Source organism: Salvia hispanica, chromosome 4, assembly GCF_029641045.1.
Source record: "Salvia hispanica isolate PSC_SH4W2 chromosome 4, Shi_PSC_v1, whole genome shotgun sequence".
In the NCBI taxonomy this organism is placed as follows: domain Eukaryota; kingdom Viridiplantae; phylum Streptophyta; class Magnoliopsida; order Lamiales; family Lamiaceae; genus Salvia; species Salvia hispanica.
In genome coordinates this window covers 39,077,603-39,097,305 of record NC_142695.1, presented here as the reverse complement: position 1 = coordinate 39,097,305, position 19,703 = coordinate 39,077,603, and the positions used below count along the sequence as shown (strand labels likewise).

At 41.9% G+C, this 19,703-nt stretch overlaps 1 protein-coding gene across 1 annotated transcript; it reads left to right on the top strand.

Moving 5' to 3' along the window:
- Positions 1-3,602: 3,602 nt before the first annotated feature.
- LOC148928619 (uncharacterized) lies at positions 3,603-5,978 on the top strand. The gene is made up of 4 exons (XM_089070144.1): positions 3,603-3,729; positions 3,844-4,146; positions 4,300-4,436; positions 4,548-5,978. The coding sequence occupies exons 1-4, from the start codon at positions 3,603-3,605 to the stop codon at positions 5,976-5,978; spliced, it is 1,998 nt and encodes a 665-aa protein (XP_088926270.1).
- Positions 5,979-19,703: the final 13,725 nt, after the last annotated feature.

The window sequence follows — 19,703 nt, the reverse complement described above, 5'->3', positions numbered from 1 at the left end:
CTGGGAAGGAGGCAATACCGGATATTGCAGAAAAAAATCCCTTGCCCCAGGAGACGAATGAAACAAAGAAGGAACTGAAGACACTTCCACCAGGCCTCAAGTATGCTTACTTGGAAGAAAATGAGGCATTCCTAGTAATAGTCAACAGCGGCCTGACCAAGGAACAGGAGAAGGAATTGTTGGAAGCCATCAGACGAAACAAGAAAGCAATAGGGTGGACTTTATCAGATTTAGTAGGAATCAGCCCTGATCTTTGTATGCACCACATCCTTCTAGAAGAAGGTGCAAAGGCTCATCGAGATGCACAACGGAAACTGAATCCGAACATGCGAGAGGAAGTTCTGAAGGAGGTGTTAAAATTGCTTGCTCTAGGGATCATCTACTCCATTCCGGACAGCGAGTGGGTCAGTCCTGTCCATATGGTGCCTAAAAAGTCTGGAATACAGGTGGTCACGAATGAAAAGAACGAGTTGGTGCCCACTAGGCTGGTGACGGGGTGGAGGATGTGCATCGACTACAGGAAATTGAACGAGGCCACAAAAAAGGATCATTTCCCACTACCTTTCATTGATCAGATGTTAGAAGGATTGGCTGACAAACAGTAATTTGGTTTCCTTGATGGATACAGTGGCTATTTCCAGATCTACTTTAACCCAGAGGACCAAGGGAAAACCACATTCACGTGCCCCTTTGGTACATATGCATACCGAAGAATGCCGTTTGGATTGTGTAATGCACCAGGAACGTTCCAGCGGTGTATGATGAGCATTTTTTCGGATCTGCTGGAAGTATGCATTGAGATATTCATGGACGATTTTACCGTATACGGAAACTCATTCGATACTTGTTTGGCCAGCCTTGATCTAGTGCTAAAGAGATGCCAAGAAAAACATTTAGGGTTGAATTTCGAAAAATGCCACTTCATGGTGACAGAAGGCATTGTCCTGGGTCACGTGGTTTCTGTGAGAGGAATACAAGTAGACAAAGCAAAGGTAGATGTGGTATCAAAGTTACCATACCCCACGAACCAAAAAGAGGTTAGAGGCTTCCTAGGTCACGCAGGTTTTTATAGGAGGTTTATCAAGGATTTCGCGAAAATCGCGCAACCGCTCACTCATTTGTTGCACAACGAGGTGGAATTCGTCTTTGACGAAGGGTGCAAGAAGGCATTTCAGTTGCTCAAAGACAGACTCGTGTCAGCACCAATTATCAGGGCGCCAGACTAGAATCACCCTTTCGAGATAATGTGCGACGCGAGTGATTTCGCTGTGGGAGCTGCCCTGGGACAGAAGATCGACGGAAAAAGTTATGTGATCTTCTATGCTTCTAAAACTCTGAATCAGGCTCAGAAGAATTATGACACCACGGAGAAGGAAATGTTGGCTGTCGTATACTCGTTTGAAAAATTCCGACCCTACCTTCTTGGGTCGAGGGTTATAGTCTTCACAGATCACGCAGCAATAAAGTACTTACTGGCTAAGAAAGAGTCTAAGCCGAGGTTGATCCGTTGGGTGTTGCTCTTGCAGGAGTTTGATTGGGAAGTGAGAGACAAAAGAGGAACGGAGAATAGAGTAGCCGATCACTTGAGCAGAATATATCAAGGGGAAACAGAAGAGGCCATACCCGATGCTTTCCCTGAAGAGCATTTGTATTTTCTGGAGAAATTCCCTAGACCAATTAGCTGGGAAGCAGTTTTGGCTTTAACCGGTCTAGGAGAATCCGATAAAGGGAAGCGCACACTTAACGCAGAACCGTGGTTTGCTGACTTAGCCAACTACTTGGTCACGGGAGAGGTGCCAAGTTCAGACGAAGTTTCCCGGGCCCAGAAGATGAAAATTAAAAGTGAAGCCAAATATTACTTTTGGGACGATCCTTACCTGGGAAGATGTGTTCAGATCAAGTGATTAGGCGCTGCATTCCCGAATGGGAACAAAGAGATGTGCTAATTCATTGCCACACTTTGGCATGTGGAGGTCACTTTGGACCAAGGAAGACAGCAAGGAAGGTTCTAGACAACAGTTTTTATTGGCCGACACTCAATAAAGATGCCTTTGAATTTTGTCAGTGTTGCGAGAGATGCCAACAGACAGGGGGAATTTCAAGGAGGGACGAGATGCCTCAGGTCCCGGTGATTGTGTGCGAAATTTTCGACGTATGGGGGATGGACTTCATGGGACCATTTCCATCATCCTGTGGGAACACTTATATATTGGTTGCAGTAGACTATATGTCTAAGTGGATAGAAGCTAGGGCCACCACAACATGCGAATCAAAGAAGGTGGGAAAATTTCTGAAGACCAATATTTTCAACAGATATGGAGTTCCTAGAGCCATCGTCTCAGATCAAGGAACACATTTCTGTAATCGCACCATCGAGGCCCTGATGAAGAAATATGGTGTTCACCATAGAGTGTCGAAGCGGAGATTTCTAATCGCGAGATCAAGGTGATATTGGAGAAGACAGTTAATCCGTCAAGAAATGAGTGGAGCAAGAGGCTCGGTGACGCATTGTGGGCTTACATAACTGCTTTTAAGACGCCTATTGGAATGTCGCCTTACAGGCTTGTGTTTGGCAAGATGTGCCACTTACTTGTGGGTATTGAGCACAAGGCGTACTGGGCAGTGAAAGAGTTGAACATGAAGCCTTCGGCTTGTGAAGAGGAAAGGAAATTACAGTTACAAGAACTGGACGAACTGAGGCTGGAGTCGTATGAGTCTGCCATGTGGTACAAGGAAAGGACGAAGTTGTGGCATGACAAAAATCTCCGGGTCAAGGAACTCCATGTGGGACAGAAGGTGCTCCTTTTCCAATCCCGGCTCAAGCTGATGCCAGGGAAGTTGAAGTCAAAGTGGATCGGTCCATATACCATCGTCGGCCTCCGCACAAACGGAGCAGTGGAAATCCAGGGAAGTGCCTCTAACTCGGTCCCTTTTCTTGTTAATGGTCATAAAGTGAAAGTCCAGGGATAATTCTGAGCTGTGTGTAGTGGAGGAAGTTCCACTACGTGCACTCTCTACTATCGCCTAGACAGACTAGGAGGTATTCTCGATGAATTCCTGGGTCAGGTAAATGGGTTGACATTTTTGAAAAATATGTACTGAACCAGGGAATCTCGGGGATACTCAAAAGGAATGTTTAAATAGTTTAACTGCTTTTTAAACTAAGAAAATCCAAAAAAAATGTATATGTAATTTAAATCTCCCAAAAATATTTCTGAAGCACCAGACTCTGAAGGGAACCGATGCCTTATATTCTAACCTTGACTTAGGAGGGGTGCCTTCATTATTTATTTTTTATATATGGTCATGGTCAGGGAAGTCTGCTAGGGAAGGAGAGCCTGGAGGAAGAGGTCAAAGAGGGATGGAGATAATTTGAATTTCAAAATCTGGCCGATATTTATGGGAGTTGTACGGTTGCTTACATCATGCCTGCAACCACACCATCTTTTCATCAGAAAAGGCAACCGTCGCTTCTCTCTCCAATAATCCCAATCGATGAAAAACCGAATTTACTCTCCCTTCTCTCTACTTTTGTTCTTTCTCTAGAACACAAACCCTAACCAAATTCGACCAAGTTTCTTTCTAATTTCAGATCTACAGTAATGGATTCAACCCAAACTACAGGAAGATCTCAGCAAACGGTGTATGACGCAGCCCTGTTGGCAGAGTTGACGCAGAAATTGGGGAGCGTCGAGAAAGCGAAGGAAGTGTACGCTCTGTTCTCCGCTAGCCTAATGACATCCGCGGCGGCCATACCATCACTGACAATTCCGGCGGATTCGGCGGCGCAACCGGCAGTTCTCTATGAAGAAGGGCCTCGAGACTCTGGATCTCAACATGCAGAAACCACTTCACGAGAGGCGGATAAAGAAGAGGCGGTGCACGAACGGCCGGAGGATGGTGGGCAGACGAACGGCGGAACAGAGGTGGAGACCGAACGGCAAGGTGACGGAAACCCTAATTCTGAGGGTAAGAAAGATGGTGAGGGGGAAACCCCTGTTATAGAAGACGTTGCGAAGGGGGAAACCCCTGTTGTGGAAAGTACTGTTGAGGGGAAAACCCCTGTTGTAGTAGAAGTTGCGGAGGGGGAAACCCCTGTTCAAAAACCTATGGAGACGGGGGATGAAACCCCTACGGATTTTAGGGGTGCGACCCCTGAACCCATGGAAGAGGGGGCAACCCCAACTGATGTCAGGGGGGAAACCCCCGTTTATATTGAGGGGGCAACCCCGATGGTGGACGATGTGGGGGAAACCCCGGAAAAATTGGTGGAAGAAACAGATCTACATGTTACTGGAGTACCGGAGCCCGTTGAGAAAGGGCTGAATTTGATCGTGGACCTGGTGGATGACCAGGAAGAGGATGAAACTCAAGTGGACCAGAGAACAGAGAGGGGACGAGCAAGAAGGAGCCTGCTCGACGAAGTCGATGACTTAGTTCCAGATGCTGAGGAGGCAGAGGAACGTCGCCTGGTCAAGGAGAGAGCGAGAAAAGGAAAGGCAGAGGCGACCACGTCTACACGGTCAAGGAAAGCTCCTTCTGTCCAGGAGGTTGAGGAGACCCTTTCCCCAGTGACCGAAGATCCCTCTGCCGAGGAACAAGACAAGCCTACCCATGAATCCGACTCTGAATCTGAGGAAGCTGAAGAAGAGTTTATTCTAGGACGCCCGGAAGTGTGGCTGACTAAGGAGCTGCTAGAGTCGATGAGGCAGTTCGACGATCAGAAACGGGCCACAGTGTACAAGGAACGATGCAGTGCAGGGAAAATGGCTAAGTCTGGGAAGCAGTACAGCTCCAAAGAACTTCGGATGATCGCATGCGATGAGGATTTCTGCGCATGTATCTATTCAATAGGGTTCGAGTGGTTGCTAAAGCACAGCCAGGAGAGAGTGCCGGTGGACCTAGCAAGGGAATTTTTCTCCACGTTCGGATTGAAGAACACCACTGATCTTGACGCGAACACCATAACTTTCAGGCTTTTTAATGAAGAACATGAGATGAGCATCCGGGAATGGTCCTTGAGGATGGGGCTGTTCACCAAGGCTGAGGATGATGAAGGAATATGGAAAGAGAGGATGGTCGGTGTGCCGAAGAATACGCCGGGTTTTAAAGTGCAAGCAGCATGGGAACTGATCACCCACTCCAAGGCAGGGACATTCAAGTCAAGCTACTCCAAGGCTTCTCACATCGAGGACAGAATCCTCCATTTTGCTCAGACGTTTATCAGCTACAACTTAATGGGAACTGCTAATTCAGCTCTTACAACTACCGACCTTTACTTCACATGGTGCATGGCGAAGGGCGTTAAGGTACATCTGGGTTATTCGCTGGCTCAAGCATGTCATCAAATGACCAGCAACCCTGCTCGACATATGTATACCTGCCACCTCCTAGGCGCCTACCTCCAGCGGAACGTTAAAATGAAGATAACCAAAGCCGCACCTTTAGTCGTAATGTGCGAACCCCCTGAGGTTTTCAGTGTTGAATACTTTTTCAACAAGGGGTTTCTTCAAGCGCACGGAAAACAGACCTTCTTCTACACGGTAGGAGAAAAGGTGAAGGCGGAGACTGAGAAGGTTGCGGAGGCCATGCCGAGTGAAGAAGTTGAAGAGCTGCGGAAGGATGTTCAGGATGTGAGAAAAGAGATGCAGGTAATGAGGAAGGAAATGGTGAAGGAACTTGGGGGGATTGGGAAAGAATTGAACGGGAGCCGGGAGGAGGTGAAGACCCTGAGGGGCAATATTGCAGATTTGGCGGTGAAGTTCGCCAAACAGAACGAGCGCATGACGGAGGCGGTGGACCTTGTAATGAAGATGATGAAATGGTTGCAGAAGACACTCCCCTTGACCCAGTCGAATGTAACTCCTGGGTCCAGCAGTGAGGTCAAGCAACCCGTCCAGAGCAGTCCCTCCATCCAGCGACCATCGCAATCGCTCAAGCAGAGCAAGTGTCAATCCCTACGAAATCAAAGTCTCTGATGAAGAAGCCAGTACCCGACCAGCCAGAACAGGAAGAAGAGAGCCGGAGCAGCCGGCGAAGAAGAAGGTGAAGATGACCCGACCCGGAATCCCACCCCAGTCTGGCTCTCGAGAGAGCCAGCCCCAGAAGTGAATCACCCCCATGACCAAGTAACTTTTACTTTTTGCTTTCAGTTATCTGCCTTTGTTTTTGTTGTCTATTTGTGATATGTTATTTGTTTCTGTTTTCTCCCACTTAGCCCAATGCTTGGTCTAAGTGTGAGAAGTTTGTATTTTCTGTTTTGTTGTGTTTTCTCCCACTTAGCCCAATGCTTGGTCTAAGTGTGAGAAGTTTATACTTTCCATTTTATTGTGTCTTCTCCCACTTAGCCCGTTGTTCGTTCTAAGTGTGAGAAGTTTTTAATTTCGTAAATTGTTGTTGTATGTTGCATTGATCTCTCTGTTTCCCCCCTTCACGACGATGGCTTGGGTACAAGCTTGAGTGAAGTGGGAGGGGGAGAGGAGTCAGTGCATGTATTTGTCAGCATGATAAGAGTCTTTAGGTCTAATTTTTGTTTGTGTCGCATGAGCCAGTGAATATAATACGGCATGATCTCCTTAGTGAAAGTAATTGAAAATAGGAGGTATTTAAACTTAGAAGTCTTTTCCTTTAATAAGCCAAGTCAATCTGAATGAAGCAAGAACGATAGAGGATTCCTTTACTTACTTAGTTGTAAAGCCCTACTTTAAGAGTGAGTTATAAGCCTTTAATAGCTTTGAGCTAACACATATAAAGGGGCCACCACTGAATGCTTAGGGAGAAGAGTCATGAAGGAGAAAAAAATAGGGGAATTGGGTTATGAAGGTATAAGCTGGACGAAGTCCAGGGTAAGGAGTTATAAGCTGGACGAAGTCCAGAGGAAAGAAGAGGAAAATGGAGGAATAAGCTGGACGAAGTCCAGAAAAAAAAAAGAGAGAAAAAAAATAGAAAATGAGAAAATAAAAAAAATATAATAAAAAGAAGAAGGAGGTATAAGCTGGACGAAGTCCAGGGGGAAGTTGTTTAAAGGGCAGGAACAATAATAACCTGACCCAGGAAAAGAGGAGGAAACTCTCATAACCCGACGCTTCAGTGGTGTGGCAATAACTTAAGAGAGAATCGATCCTAACATCCCTATGAGGAATGAGTGATCGAGTGAATCCAACAATTGGATAAGTTAGAGGCTATCTTGACGAACTGACAAATTGGCTAGGTAGAGGAAGGGAAAGGGCCTATTTGGAGGAGTGCAGCCTGTTGGATTGACTTTAATCTTGTGGAGATGGTTGCCTAAAAGTTGAAGCTAGCTCATGCATATGTGTTTATGTGTTTTTCTTAAAGTGTTTTACGTAAGTTATGTCTAGGTCTAGGAGTCTGTCTAGGAGTCTGTTTAGGAGTCTGTCTAGAGTCTAAAGAGTTGGTCAGAGGATAACCTTGCTTTGAAATTCGCCTTATTCTTTTCCTTGTCTTTATACTTGAGGACAAGTATGGTTTAAGTGTGAGCAGTTTGATAAGGCTAATTTCATGCATCGGTTATATGGTGAAAAGCACTATATTTTACTGGGTCTAACACAGTTTTTAAGCCAGGTGTGTGACAAAATCGCTAGATCCAGGAGAAGCTGGAGGAAACGGACGAGCGAAGGAATGAAGGAAAAGTGAGCAGAATTGAAGGAAAATGAGGCTAGAAGAAGGGAGTCAATAGCTGAGGGCAAAAAAAGACTATCTATACCTCGCTGGGCCCCACTTTAACGCCTATAAATAAAGGAGCATGCAACACACAATAGAGATACGATTTTATTCCGCTCTTAGCTCACACACAACACACACACTTGGTAAATGGAAGTTCTGGGGTAGTTTAGGGTTTTAAGGGGTCTCATCTTCAGAGGAAGTCCGTCGTAACACCGTCCGCGTGAGGGCGAAGATACAATCTATTCACTTTCGGTTCTTTTGCACTTTATTTCGTTCGAACTTCATTTTTGGAAGTCGATTTGGTGGTTGATGTTATTGATTATCTATGCATTTCCTTTAGTTTTTGTTATATTTGTGTTATCTCGTGTTGATCTACGTTGATCCTGTTGTTTAAAGTTTTATTTCGGCAAGTTGCATGTTAATCTCTGTTTTTGTCACTTTGGTGCTTGATCTGGGGAATTTGGCGGTAGATCTGTGGTGTTGTTGTTGATCGGAGGTTGTTTGTTGAATCTAAAGTTATGGAATGTTTTTGGCTGGAGTTTGTGTCGGATGCTTGCATCCGAAGTGGATTTAGCATTCGAGGCTGGATCTGAACAGGGAATTCAAGTTGTGCATGGATTTTTGAGTTTTCTGTTTACCTTCTGTTTTACTTCGTCTAGTAGCCGTAGATCTGTTTAGTTCTTAATTGTTCTTCGTTAAATCGCTAAAATCCGATCTGCACTGTTTTCAGATTACGTTTTCATACCTGTTTCTTCTGAGTTTTTGTGAAATTTGATTTGAAGAAGATGATGTCGCTGTTAGTTAGTACTTTAGTTTGTTGTTTTCCTAGCTTTTCGTCCGTACTTGCTTTTTTCAGTCATGGTCCCCACCGTCAGTTTATTTCCCTGGTCTAGGTAGTTTAGAACAGTTTCTTAGATCTAGTGATGTCTCGATTTCAGTTTACATGCGTGATTTCTGTTTTGCCTAGATCTAGTTGTTAGCGTAGCAGATTTCAATTCCAAGTTTAGTCTAATTTCCTCAACCCAAAAAAATTCGTGGCAGCAGCCAACCCAAAAATAATTTCCAAATCCTTGAGCATTTTCATTACGCATCCATCTCTGTGGGATCGATCCCTACTTCCCTGTGCTAAATTTTAGTATACGTGGTTGAGGGTTTTTGAAGACGTATTTTGTGTGTCCGACGACCGAGATTTTCCAACGACCAGTGAACTCCTAGACCCTGTGATCTAGTGGATTTGCTGGACCTAGGAAAATTGTTATTCTTTTCTGTGCACACAGTCTAAGCGAAAAATCGGTATCTTCATTTTCCCAGATAGTATTTGAGTCTTAGTCGAAGATAGACACTTTGTGTTCGTCTTCCCCGTGTTCGATATTCAGTACTAACCTTTAGCTATACTATATATACTATGTATACTTGCAAGTTTATTTAGTGCTAATAAAAAGTGCATCAGCAATCTTCTATCAAATCCGAGAATATGCTCATCATGCAGCGTTGGAAAGTACCTGGAGCGTTGCATAATCCGAAGGGCATGAGTCTGTACGCATAGGTTCGAAACGGGCAGGTGAACGTGGTCTTATCCTGATCCTCGGGGTTCACGTAAATTTGGAAGTAGCCACTGTACCCATCCAAAAAACAGAAGTACTTCCTCCCAGCCAGTCGCTCCAGCATTTGATCGATGAATGGAAGGGGGGAATGGTCCTTCCTGGTTGCAGTGTTCAGCTTGCGGTAATCTATACACATTCGCCATCCAATGACCAATCTGGTGGGCACTAGCTCATTCCTCTCATTCTTAACCACCTGGATCCCGGATTTCTTGGGGACCATATGGATCGAACTGACCCATTCACTATCAGGTACCAAATATATGATACCCAGCGAGAGCAACTTCAAGATCCCCTTCAGTATTTCTTCTCGCATGTTCGGGTTCACCTTTCTTTGCGAATCTCTATGGCCTTGGCTCCTTCCTCCAACCGAATATGGTGCATGCAGACATCTGGACTTATCCCCACCAAGTCCGTAAGGCTCCATCCAATAGCCTTCTTGTTTTTTCTCAATACGGTCAGTAGTCTTGCTTCTTGCTCTTCAGTTAGCCCGCTATTGATGATTACAAGGAACGAGTCTTCCTCCCCGAGGTAGGCATACTTAAGATTTGCTGGCAACTTCTTCAACTCCACTTGTGGGGGTAGTGTGTTTGTAGGTAGAGGGATTTTTTCAGAATCCCTCTCTTGCTCATGTTCACCATCTGAGTTCTCCTCCATACTGGCTAGAAGTAAGGCCCATGCGGCTCCCGCGACTTCCGACTTCTGACAAAATTCCCTAATTGCTTCTTCGATTTCCTTGTCAGTTAACCCTCGGTTACTGATCAGATCACACCATGCATCTGCCTCCACATTAGCCTGTGCATACACATCCAAGGCTTGGAGCTTCTCCTACAATAACTCGGTCTCAAGAAATTCTTGGACTAGGGGGTCAATAACATCAACATAGCATAGATTTTCAGAATATATCGGTTTTTTCATGGCTTCATTGATGTCAAAAACAAATTTTTCACCATTAAAGTCAATGCATATTGTCCCTCAGCCATATCTACAATTGTCTTAGCTGTTCTTAAAAACGGTCTCCCTAACAATATCCCGCTAGACTCCCTAGCTTCTGGTTCGCTCATCTTAATCACATAAAAATCAGCAGGATAAGTAAAGTCTTGTATTCTGACCAACACGTTTTCTAACACACCCTCAGGATTTATACATGACCTATCAGCCAGTTGGATCAACACCCTAGTGTTTGACAACTTTACCCCCTTCAACCGGTTATAAATGGATAAAGGCATAACATTGATAGATTCTCTCAGATCACACATTGCATGCTCGATTTTTACATCTCCATTTGTTATGGGTAAAGTGAACATACCTGGGTCGGCTCTCTTGGATGGTGTTTCTCCTGCACAATAGCTGATGCTATCCCTTCCACCATGATTTTTCCATCCTCCTGGGCCTTCCCGGCTATGAACTCTTTGATAAACTTCCCCAACGGGGGTAGTCTCACAGCTTGGAGGAATGGTATGGCGACATCCAGCTTCCCAAAGATTAACATGAAATCCACGGGGTTTTCCTTCTTCATCTTCGTAACAAACCGATAAGGGAAGGGTTTCTCCCCTTTAGCCTCTTCAACAAGCCTCTGTGGACTTTCCTTTGGTGCCTCCTGGGTTTGAGGTCCTGATGTGGGTATTGTTTCTTCAGGTTGCTCGTTTCTAGACTGTGTTTCTTCCTCCTTTCCTTTCCCAGTAGGCTCATCGTCTAGAAAAAAACGGATCCTCCATCTAAGGCAGAGGCCTCTTGAGCTCTTCCACTGAGACGGTATCGCTCAGCACCCTTGCCCCACTAGACTCCCCAATAGGGTTCCTGAGTTGAGGTCCATTATAGGCTGTTTCGGGCCGCAGTGTGATTTTACTCACATTGGCCTTCTCAGGTACATGGATTGTAGACGGGAGTTTCCCTGAGTTCCCTTTCGTTACGCCCACCGAGTTTGCGAGCTGGGCTAACTACCTGTTCTTCATATCCATATTCGCCCTATGCTCTTTCTAGGCACTTTGCATTCCTTGCATTGTTTCATTACTGGATTGCAAGTCGCTTTTCATGCTCTGCTGCGAAGCGAACATTTCTCCCATCATGTCCTCCATAGATCTCCTTGACCTGTTCGGGTGATGGAACTGGTTCGAACCTTGGTGCTGGTTATACTGGGGTGGTGGGTTTTGCTGGTAGCTTGAGAAATTTTGCTGGTTTTGGTTCGGTGGGTACTGATTATACTGGGCAGGAGGGTTGTACTGGTCATGGTTGTGTTGGTTCTGGTTATGGTTTGGGAATTGATTTTGGCCAAGAAACTGATTTTGGTTTTGGTTATAGGACTGGTTTTGGTTCTGGTTGTTTTGATAGTTCCTTTGGTGGGGGGTACATATGCTGGGTTCGGATTCTGGTTTTGGGGGTTTTGGTTCTGAGGTTGCTGGTTCCTTCCTGCCCAGTTAGACTGGTGGTCAGGATTCGTTGGGCCACGGTTGAAGTTTTGGTTCGAGTGGGGGTTGAGCTGATTCTGACCTTGATTTTGGTTCTGATTCTGATTTCCATCTCCTCATCGGAAGTTTTGGTGATCCCTCCATGGTGCGTCCTTCTGCTTCCCCGGAATCATTCCCATTAGAATTGTAGTACCCTGCGGCATTGGCTTGCTCCACATCCTGCGGGTTGTCTGGTTGATCATATGGTAGCTCTGGGGCCTCTTTGCCACTAGTCGGAGAAGGTGGTGGAGTGTTCTGTTTGATTGCGGTCAGCAACTCCTTCAATTCCTCCATTTTCATATCCATCCTTTCCTCCTGGTACTGAAGCACTTGCTACCCTTTATCTGTTGTACCCATCCCTTGCGTTGTCGTACGTCTTTTTCGCATACAGCAGCTTGTGTAAGACCTTCTTGGCTTCACCGACTCTCAACTGTGTGAAATCACCTCCGGATGATGAATTCGCCAGATCCTTTGTTTCCTTGTTCATCCCCTCATAAAAGGTGTGCTGCACCTCTATCTCTTTCATGCGGTGATTAGGGCATGACTCCAGAAGACTCATATATTTCTCCCAATACTCGTTTAGGGTCTCATCGTACTCTTGCCTTACACATGAGATATTCCTTTTTAATGCGCTTGTCTTTGAAGAAGGGAAGAACTCAGATAGGAAAGCTGACTTGAAATCGGCCCATGTGTTGATGGAGTCGGCTGGCAGGCGCATGAACCAGGTGTTGGCCTCTCCCTTTAGGACAAACGGTAGGGCTTTCAGTCTGTAGTCATCCTCGCTTGCTCCTGCTGACCGCCTCTGCGCCTTACAGATTTTGCAGAACTCATGTAGGAATTCGTAGGGTACCTCGTAACTCTTCCCACAGTACGTTGGCAGAATTGCAATAACGTGGGGTTTTACATCACAGGCTGTTTGGTCTGGGGTGACCACTATGGCTTGTGGGGGATCTCCGTCGGCATGCGCAGTAAGCGTTGCGAGCTCTGGGTCGTCCTCACCTTGGTCAGCCATTCTCACTAGTGCTCTTACTGGTTGGAGTGGAAGCTCCGGGAGTTGGTACTCTATGTCTTCTTTCTCCTCGTCGCTACTCGTGCCTAGGTCGGACAGTGCTGTCGACAGGCCAGAACGAGTGGTCACGAGTATCGTTCCTCGGGGAAGTATCCTTGGTCTCCACTGGCCAGGAGCCGAGCTACTTCTCATAAACTGAAAATAAAAAGAAAAGGAAGATTATAAACAATATATACACCAAAAAGATCACACACTTTAACAGGTATGAACGCCATCCATCCCCGGCAACGGCGCCATTTTGATAGGTGAGGTTTACGGGTCTCGTGTTAAAGTAAAGGTGTGTATCCAACTGATCACGGTAAGATTCCCGACCTAGCTGAGTCGTTGGCACGACAACCGGAACCTGGTATCAAATAAATTTTCTCAACCCACTTCTACTGGTTAGTATAGTGGAGGTAAGGGTCGAATCCCACGAGGATGGACATGTTTGGATAACTGTGGTGATATTCCTAGGTGGTTTTGGTTAGCTACCACGCTTTTGGGGTTGAGTTTCTACCTAGGCGGGAAATAAAGATGGTACTCTACTGACTAGTGGGCGTGAAAATGACCGACATGCGGTTGTGTTCGTGGAAATGGGGAACAAAGTATCTTAGAGGCATGTGAAAAGTAGACAGTTACTAATTGAGGAAACTTAGACAACATGGCATATCTGGTGGTTGGGTGGCTTTCTGACAGGTCTGGATGGTACAACTGAAAAGGTAAAGACAAAAGCAAAAAGTAACCCAAAAGTAAAAGTGGTCCAAGCAAAAGTAGATTGTGATGTTTTCTTCTTCATCAAGTATTAACAGAAATCATATGAACACAAACTCCATTAATTAAAATGCTCAACTTAAGATGAACAGCTGAAACTGCAGATTACTTCTACTGACTGGCATGCAAGGTGGTAATAACTACGCGGAACAGGAAACTCATGCACGAAAACTTAACTGAAACATAACTACAAATTTCGATCAACAACTTCAGATCTAGCCTACTCAAATGAAAACACATGCAAACACTTAGAAATTAAAAGCGATAACTAAATCTAACTTTCCTAGGCAAAATGACGCGATTTCAAACCAAAGAGACATACGAAATAGAAACTTCATAACTTAAACGTTTGGATCTTCACCAAGTACTTCAAAAGGCAACAAAGATAAATGTCTACAACAGATCCAACAAAGAAAGCAAGTAAAAATTAAACTAGAAAGCGAGTAACGATTGTTTTTGCCACTCCGGGCTGTGAAACTGCTATACTACTACGACGAACTGGCTGGAACGGTGGTATGATGACTTCTCCGGTAGACTTCGGGACATCAAGTGACCATAGCTGTGGCGAGGAACGAGAAACTGGACAATGCTGAAGGACTGGTCTCTAGAGAGAATTCTACTAAGTGTAGTGGTTGGACTTTTTTCAAACTCTGAACTCATTCTCTCTCTCCAAGTGGCTTCTTTTATAGGGAGGCTTGCCCTTGCTTTTATGGTAGACTTCCTTTGCGAATTGACTTTTCTGCCCCTTGTTATTGATCATCCAAGCTATCCTTCTTCTCCATCTCGAGCCTTTTCTCTGGCATGCATCCTGGTTAGTATTGCACCCTTCTTGCGCTCTTTTCACCTGCGACGTCCGAACCGTCTCCTACTGACTTGGATCCCTTAATCCTGCACACTTAAGCAATTGTTTTGCAGATAATACACGCATTTCACGACATACTGACCAGTAACCGAGGCTTGGAATACGACTTATCAAAATATCAATAAATTTTTTTAATTAAAACTATTAATTCATGGACACTATAAATATTGATTAAAACTATTAATTTTTGTTATTTAATACTCCCTCCATCCCACTTTAGGTGTCCCAGTTGAGTTCGGCACGGGTTTTAAGAAATATAAAGGAAAGTTGGTGAAAAAAGATAACGGAATGTGGATCCTACTTTTATATATTAGTTTTATAATAAAATGTGAGTGGAAAAAGGTGAGTGGAATGTGGGGCCTATTACCAATTATGGAATATTCCAACCGGGACTCCTAAAGTGGGACACCCAAAAGTAGTAAACCGGGACTCCTAAAGTGGGACGGAGGGAGTATAATATTCAGCTGAATTGAAGAAGTACAGAAAAATAATAATCATGATGGAAAAATAAGAACTATTCTATTTAGCCTTTGTTCATTGGCTATAATTGCTTGTGATTAATATTATGAAGTTGACTAAAAATTTGATCATACTAAAAATTTTATATAGGAGTATTTTTGTTGAACTTTTCTAGTAAATTTTAATTATTTTCAAATTAATAAACGAAAATTATATTAGTCTTACATTAGATTCATTTTTATTTCATAACGAATCGTGTTATATGGTCTATGTGACATCCATGAAATAAGCATATTTTGCATATTTATATATTTTATTGTTATCATTGACATTATAAACATATTTAGTGGTTAGTAAAGAAGATATTATTTTATTTTGGGTGTTAAAATAATTATATATATATATATATATATATCTCGATAGGTTGAGATTTTTTGGCCTAATTGAGAATTGAGATGCAACCACAGCCACTCATTCGCGTGATGTCAACAACCTGTAGTTTATGTCAACATGGGGTATTTTTGTCATTTCAGTTCTAAAATGTTTAAACTGTATTCTAAATACTCTGTAACACTCTCGAACGGTTTCTCAAAGTTCTCTCCCCAAGTTTCTGTCGCGATTCATCGCGATTCTAAATACAACTTTGCATCTTCTCTCCTATTCGTTGCGATTCATCTCCTAATCTTAGATTTCGGTCAGTTTTCTACATCAATTAATTTCGAAAAATGAGGATCGATGAAATAGTTGAAGCTGAAGCGGCGATTGCATCCAGAAAAAGGCATTCCAAATCGGCGGTCGTTGAAACGACTTCTTCAGGTTAAGAAATTGATTCAAATTTTAAGTATATTGCTTTGATTTTAGTGTATTACCACACATCTGGATTCGTTTTCTTATGAAATCAATTTCTGCTGATTTTTTTTGTTGATTAGCGATGGTAGAATCGGAAGAGATGGAAAGGAACAATGCTTCTGGAAAAAACGGAAGAGGACAAGCATCACCTTCCAGTTAAGGATTTGTTTAATTTTTTAAGATTATTGACATTTTAAATTTATCGCTATTAACATAGCTATAGTAATATACTGTTGACATAGTGTGAGATTGTTTGAATGATTGTTGACATAATTATATTGACATAGTGTATGCTTGTTTGACAAAGTGTATGCTTGTTTGAATGACTGTTAGGATGGTTGTAGAAAACATATGTATGGCTGTAGTAGTAAGTCAATAGCTATTGACATAGTGTATGCTTGTTTGAATAGGTGTTGACATAATTATATTGACATAGTGTATGCTTGTTTGACATAGTGTATGCTTATTTGAATGACTGTTAGTATGGTCGTAGAAAACATATGTATGGTTGTAGTAGTATATCAATAGCTATTGACATATTGTGTGTTTGTTTGAATAGTTGTTTACATAGTCATATTTATGTGAACAGGGTATGCTTGCCATAAACTTTATAAGATAATCAACAGGGTATGTCAACATTATAAACTTTAACTATTGACATAATAGTAATAAGATAATTGTTCTTGCTATATATGGGATATACCTGTTAATGACAGAGTATACTTAATGTCTGAACTTCTGTTAATTGTGCTTGGTATATCTATTGACGTAATTTTAGTAATATACATGCACTTGCTGTCAACAAAGTATACTTGTTAATGTCATGATATTGTGTATAATTGATATAGATTTATTATGTTTGATTTTAAACCAATAACAGAAAAATATCAAAGCGAAAAAATGAGTACTTCAGTATCTCAGTAAAGGATGAAAAACGGATTGAGATTGCCAAAATTTATCTCAAATGCTTCTAGTGAAAAGGAAGCCTTTGTTTTTTGTTGATACAATAAGCAAACTGAATTAGGAACAAATTAATGTTGTGAAGGAGTTGGGTTTTGAGAGTGTCCTACATTTCAACATTGATTACATTCCTAGTAGATTAGCATTCTCATTATTAAAAAGTTTTGATGAAACAAAGTGCAAGATAAAGCTTTATAATGGGAAAAAAAATTCTGAGGATGTGGAGCTTGTATACAGATTTCCAAGAGGTGACATTACTTATTCCAGAGATAAGTGGAAAAGAAATGCACCTTTCATGAGGGAGATAGCAGAACAATGTAATACGAAACCTGGAAACGTGAACCATAAAGCTGTTGAACAACTTATGTTAGCAGATCTTCAAGGAGGAACACAGTTCAAGAGAATGTTCTTGGTCCTATTAGAATCAGCATTGATTGAGCAATCAACATGTGGAATGATAAAATCTAAGATTGGAGAGATAATTGATGATCTGGATAACGTGAGAAATATCAACTGTTTATCACATACAATGTCTGTGCTCAAGTTTGCAATGGGAAATTGGTCGAAGACAGAGAAGAACACCTTTGCAGGACCACTTCTCTTCCTTATGGTATGTTTTACATTTTGCATTACAGATTATTAACCGTTAACATGATTACATTGAGTTGTATGTGTAGTTGATATAACTTGTACTATAGCTGACATAAGTTGTATTAGTTATTTAAGTGGCTTGTGTATTGAGTTGACGCTACACACTAGTAATTGACATGCATTTTTTAACATATGCAGCTCTGCTACTTAGACAGAGTTACAAAAGACAAGCGTTCTGTTTCTCGGACATTTCCATTAATGAAAGGATGGAAAAGTGAGCATCTTCAGGCTAGAGAAGATAGAGAGACCAGTGCAGAAGTTTTTGGTTTAGGACGTATAAAGAAGAGATACATTCATAATGAGGAGCAGCAGCAAGGGAATGAAGAACAAAGTCTTGATGTAGATGACAGTGGAGTTGGGTCTTCTTCTCAGAACCTACTCCCATCAGATATGGTGACAAATGTATTGCTACACGATGATTGCATCAATTTACAATAACCAGAGGTTGCCGATGTTACAACTGGCTCATGATTTGATAGAAGCAAACATGGACAAATTGCTTAAGCTAAGCAACAAGTACAAGGAGTTGTTTAGTCGTACAAATAAGAAGTGAACAAAAAGTGATTTTAATGTTTGATGTTTACTTATTTTTTGGATGGGTTTTAAAACTATTATTGTGGATTCTGACTTTTGAACTTATCAGTTATATCAAATGTTAATCAGTTCAACAAATTATATTGAAATGTCAACAACCTATAACCAAATGTCAACAGCTTGTATAAAGTGTCAACAACTCGGAAAACAAATATTATAATTAAAAAGAAAATCATACGATAGATGTCAATAGAGAGCAAAATCAAATATCACCAACTAACAAGAAAATGTCAATAACTTGTAGTATATGTTAACAACTAAAAAACAACTCTGATTGTTGTTGACATGGCTTGTACGTGTAGTTAACATGACTTATAATTGTTGTTCACATGTTTTCTATGAGTAGTTGACATGGCTTGTACGTGTAGTTGACATAGTATGTAACATAGTTGACATGACTTGTATGTGTAGTTGACACGATATGTACCGTAGTTGAGATGACTTTTATGTGTCGTTGACACGATGTGCACCATAGTTGACATCGCGCGAAAATTGTGAATGAGTGGTTGCATCAAATGTCAACAACTTATAGTTGACATTATGTCAACTAGGGGGTATTATCGTCATTTCATTTCTAAAATGGCAGAATATCAAATGTCATCAATTCGTATTAAAATGTCAACAACTAAAAAATAACACTTATAATTCACATATCAATGGCCAGAATATCAAATGTCAACAACTCGTATTAAAATGTCAACAACTAAAAAATAACACTTATAATTCACATATCAATAGCCACAATATCAAATGTCAACAACTTATAGCAAAATGTCAACAGCTTTCACCGACGACGACTTCCATTCACGCAATCAACGATTTCTCGGTCAACAACTTATAGCAAAATGTCAACAACTTATATATCAAATGTTAACGGCTTGTCAATAACTTCTATATAGTGTCAACAACTCAAAAACAATTCTTGCAGTTAAAAACTAACAACTATTTTATCTTAATTTTTTTATTTAACACAAGTTCCGGCATCATGATCATACAACACATGTCAATAGCCTGCATATTAAATGTCAACAACTTACAGCAAAATTTCAACAGCTTATCAACAGCCACGAAGATTGAATCAGAGACATATGAAGCAACAACTGATCTTGGCGCTCAAATTCGTCACTCTAAGTGGCGCGTACATGTTCACGCGCTCCTGAACTCTGGTGCACAAGCTTCCACCTCAAGTGAAGAAAACTTTTGACCTTTCATCATGTAAGCACTCGGTTCCATATGCAAAGTAATATGAGGCCTTATAATATGATATCCTTTTTAATGAGCTAGTCAAGCATCTTCACACCTCTATCATGATGACTAGCCTTGCAGCAATTTTCAATCAGAACACCGTAATGCCCTGCTTCCGTTGGAATACTCAGCTTAATCATCGCCTTCAACACATCAATACATCAAGCAAAAATTTCATTTTTCATTTATTTAAGGGAGGAAATTTGGAATTAATACCTGTCACAATAATGTTCTACAAATTCAGACAGAAAAGCTATTTGCTAGAAGAAGCTACAAAGCATCAGATCCTTTACCCCTAAACCTATCCAAGAAAAACAATTTCAATTCAATCCATACTAAAACATCAGTTCTTGAAAACACACACTCACACAATCACACTAAAATTTTCAATTCAATCCATACTTGACATTATAGCAAAATGTCAACATCATGTCAATAGCTATATAAAATGTCAATAGATCTACATTTACTCCATCCTAATAATCAACATTCTTGAGATTGCAAATAGATTACAAAATAATCAAAAAAATTTT

Bases quoted from the DNA above. Each gene is read 5' to 3' on its own strand.
- LOC148928619 (XM_089070144.1), top strand. From the start codon at position 3,603: ATGGATTCAACCCAAACTACAGGAAGATCTCAGCAAACGGTGTATGAC. The intron at 4,147-4,299 runs GTGCGACCCCTG...ATGTTACTGGAG, and splicing joins AACCCCTACGGATTTTAGGG to TACCGGAGCCCGTTGAGAAA. The intron at 4,437-4,547 runs GTTCCAGATGCT...CCTTCTGTCCAG, and splicing joins TCGACGAAGTCGATGACTTA to GAGGTTGAGGAGACCCTTTC.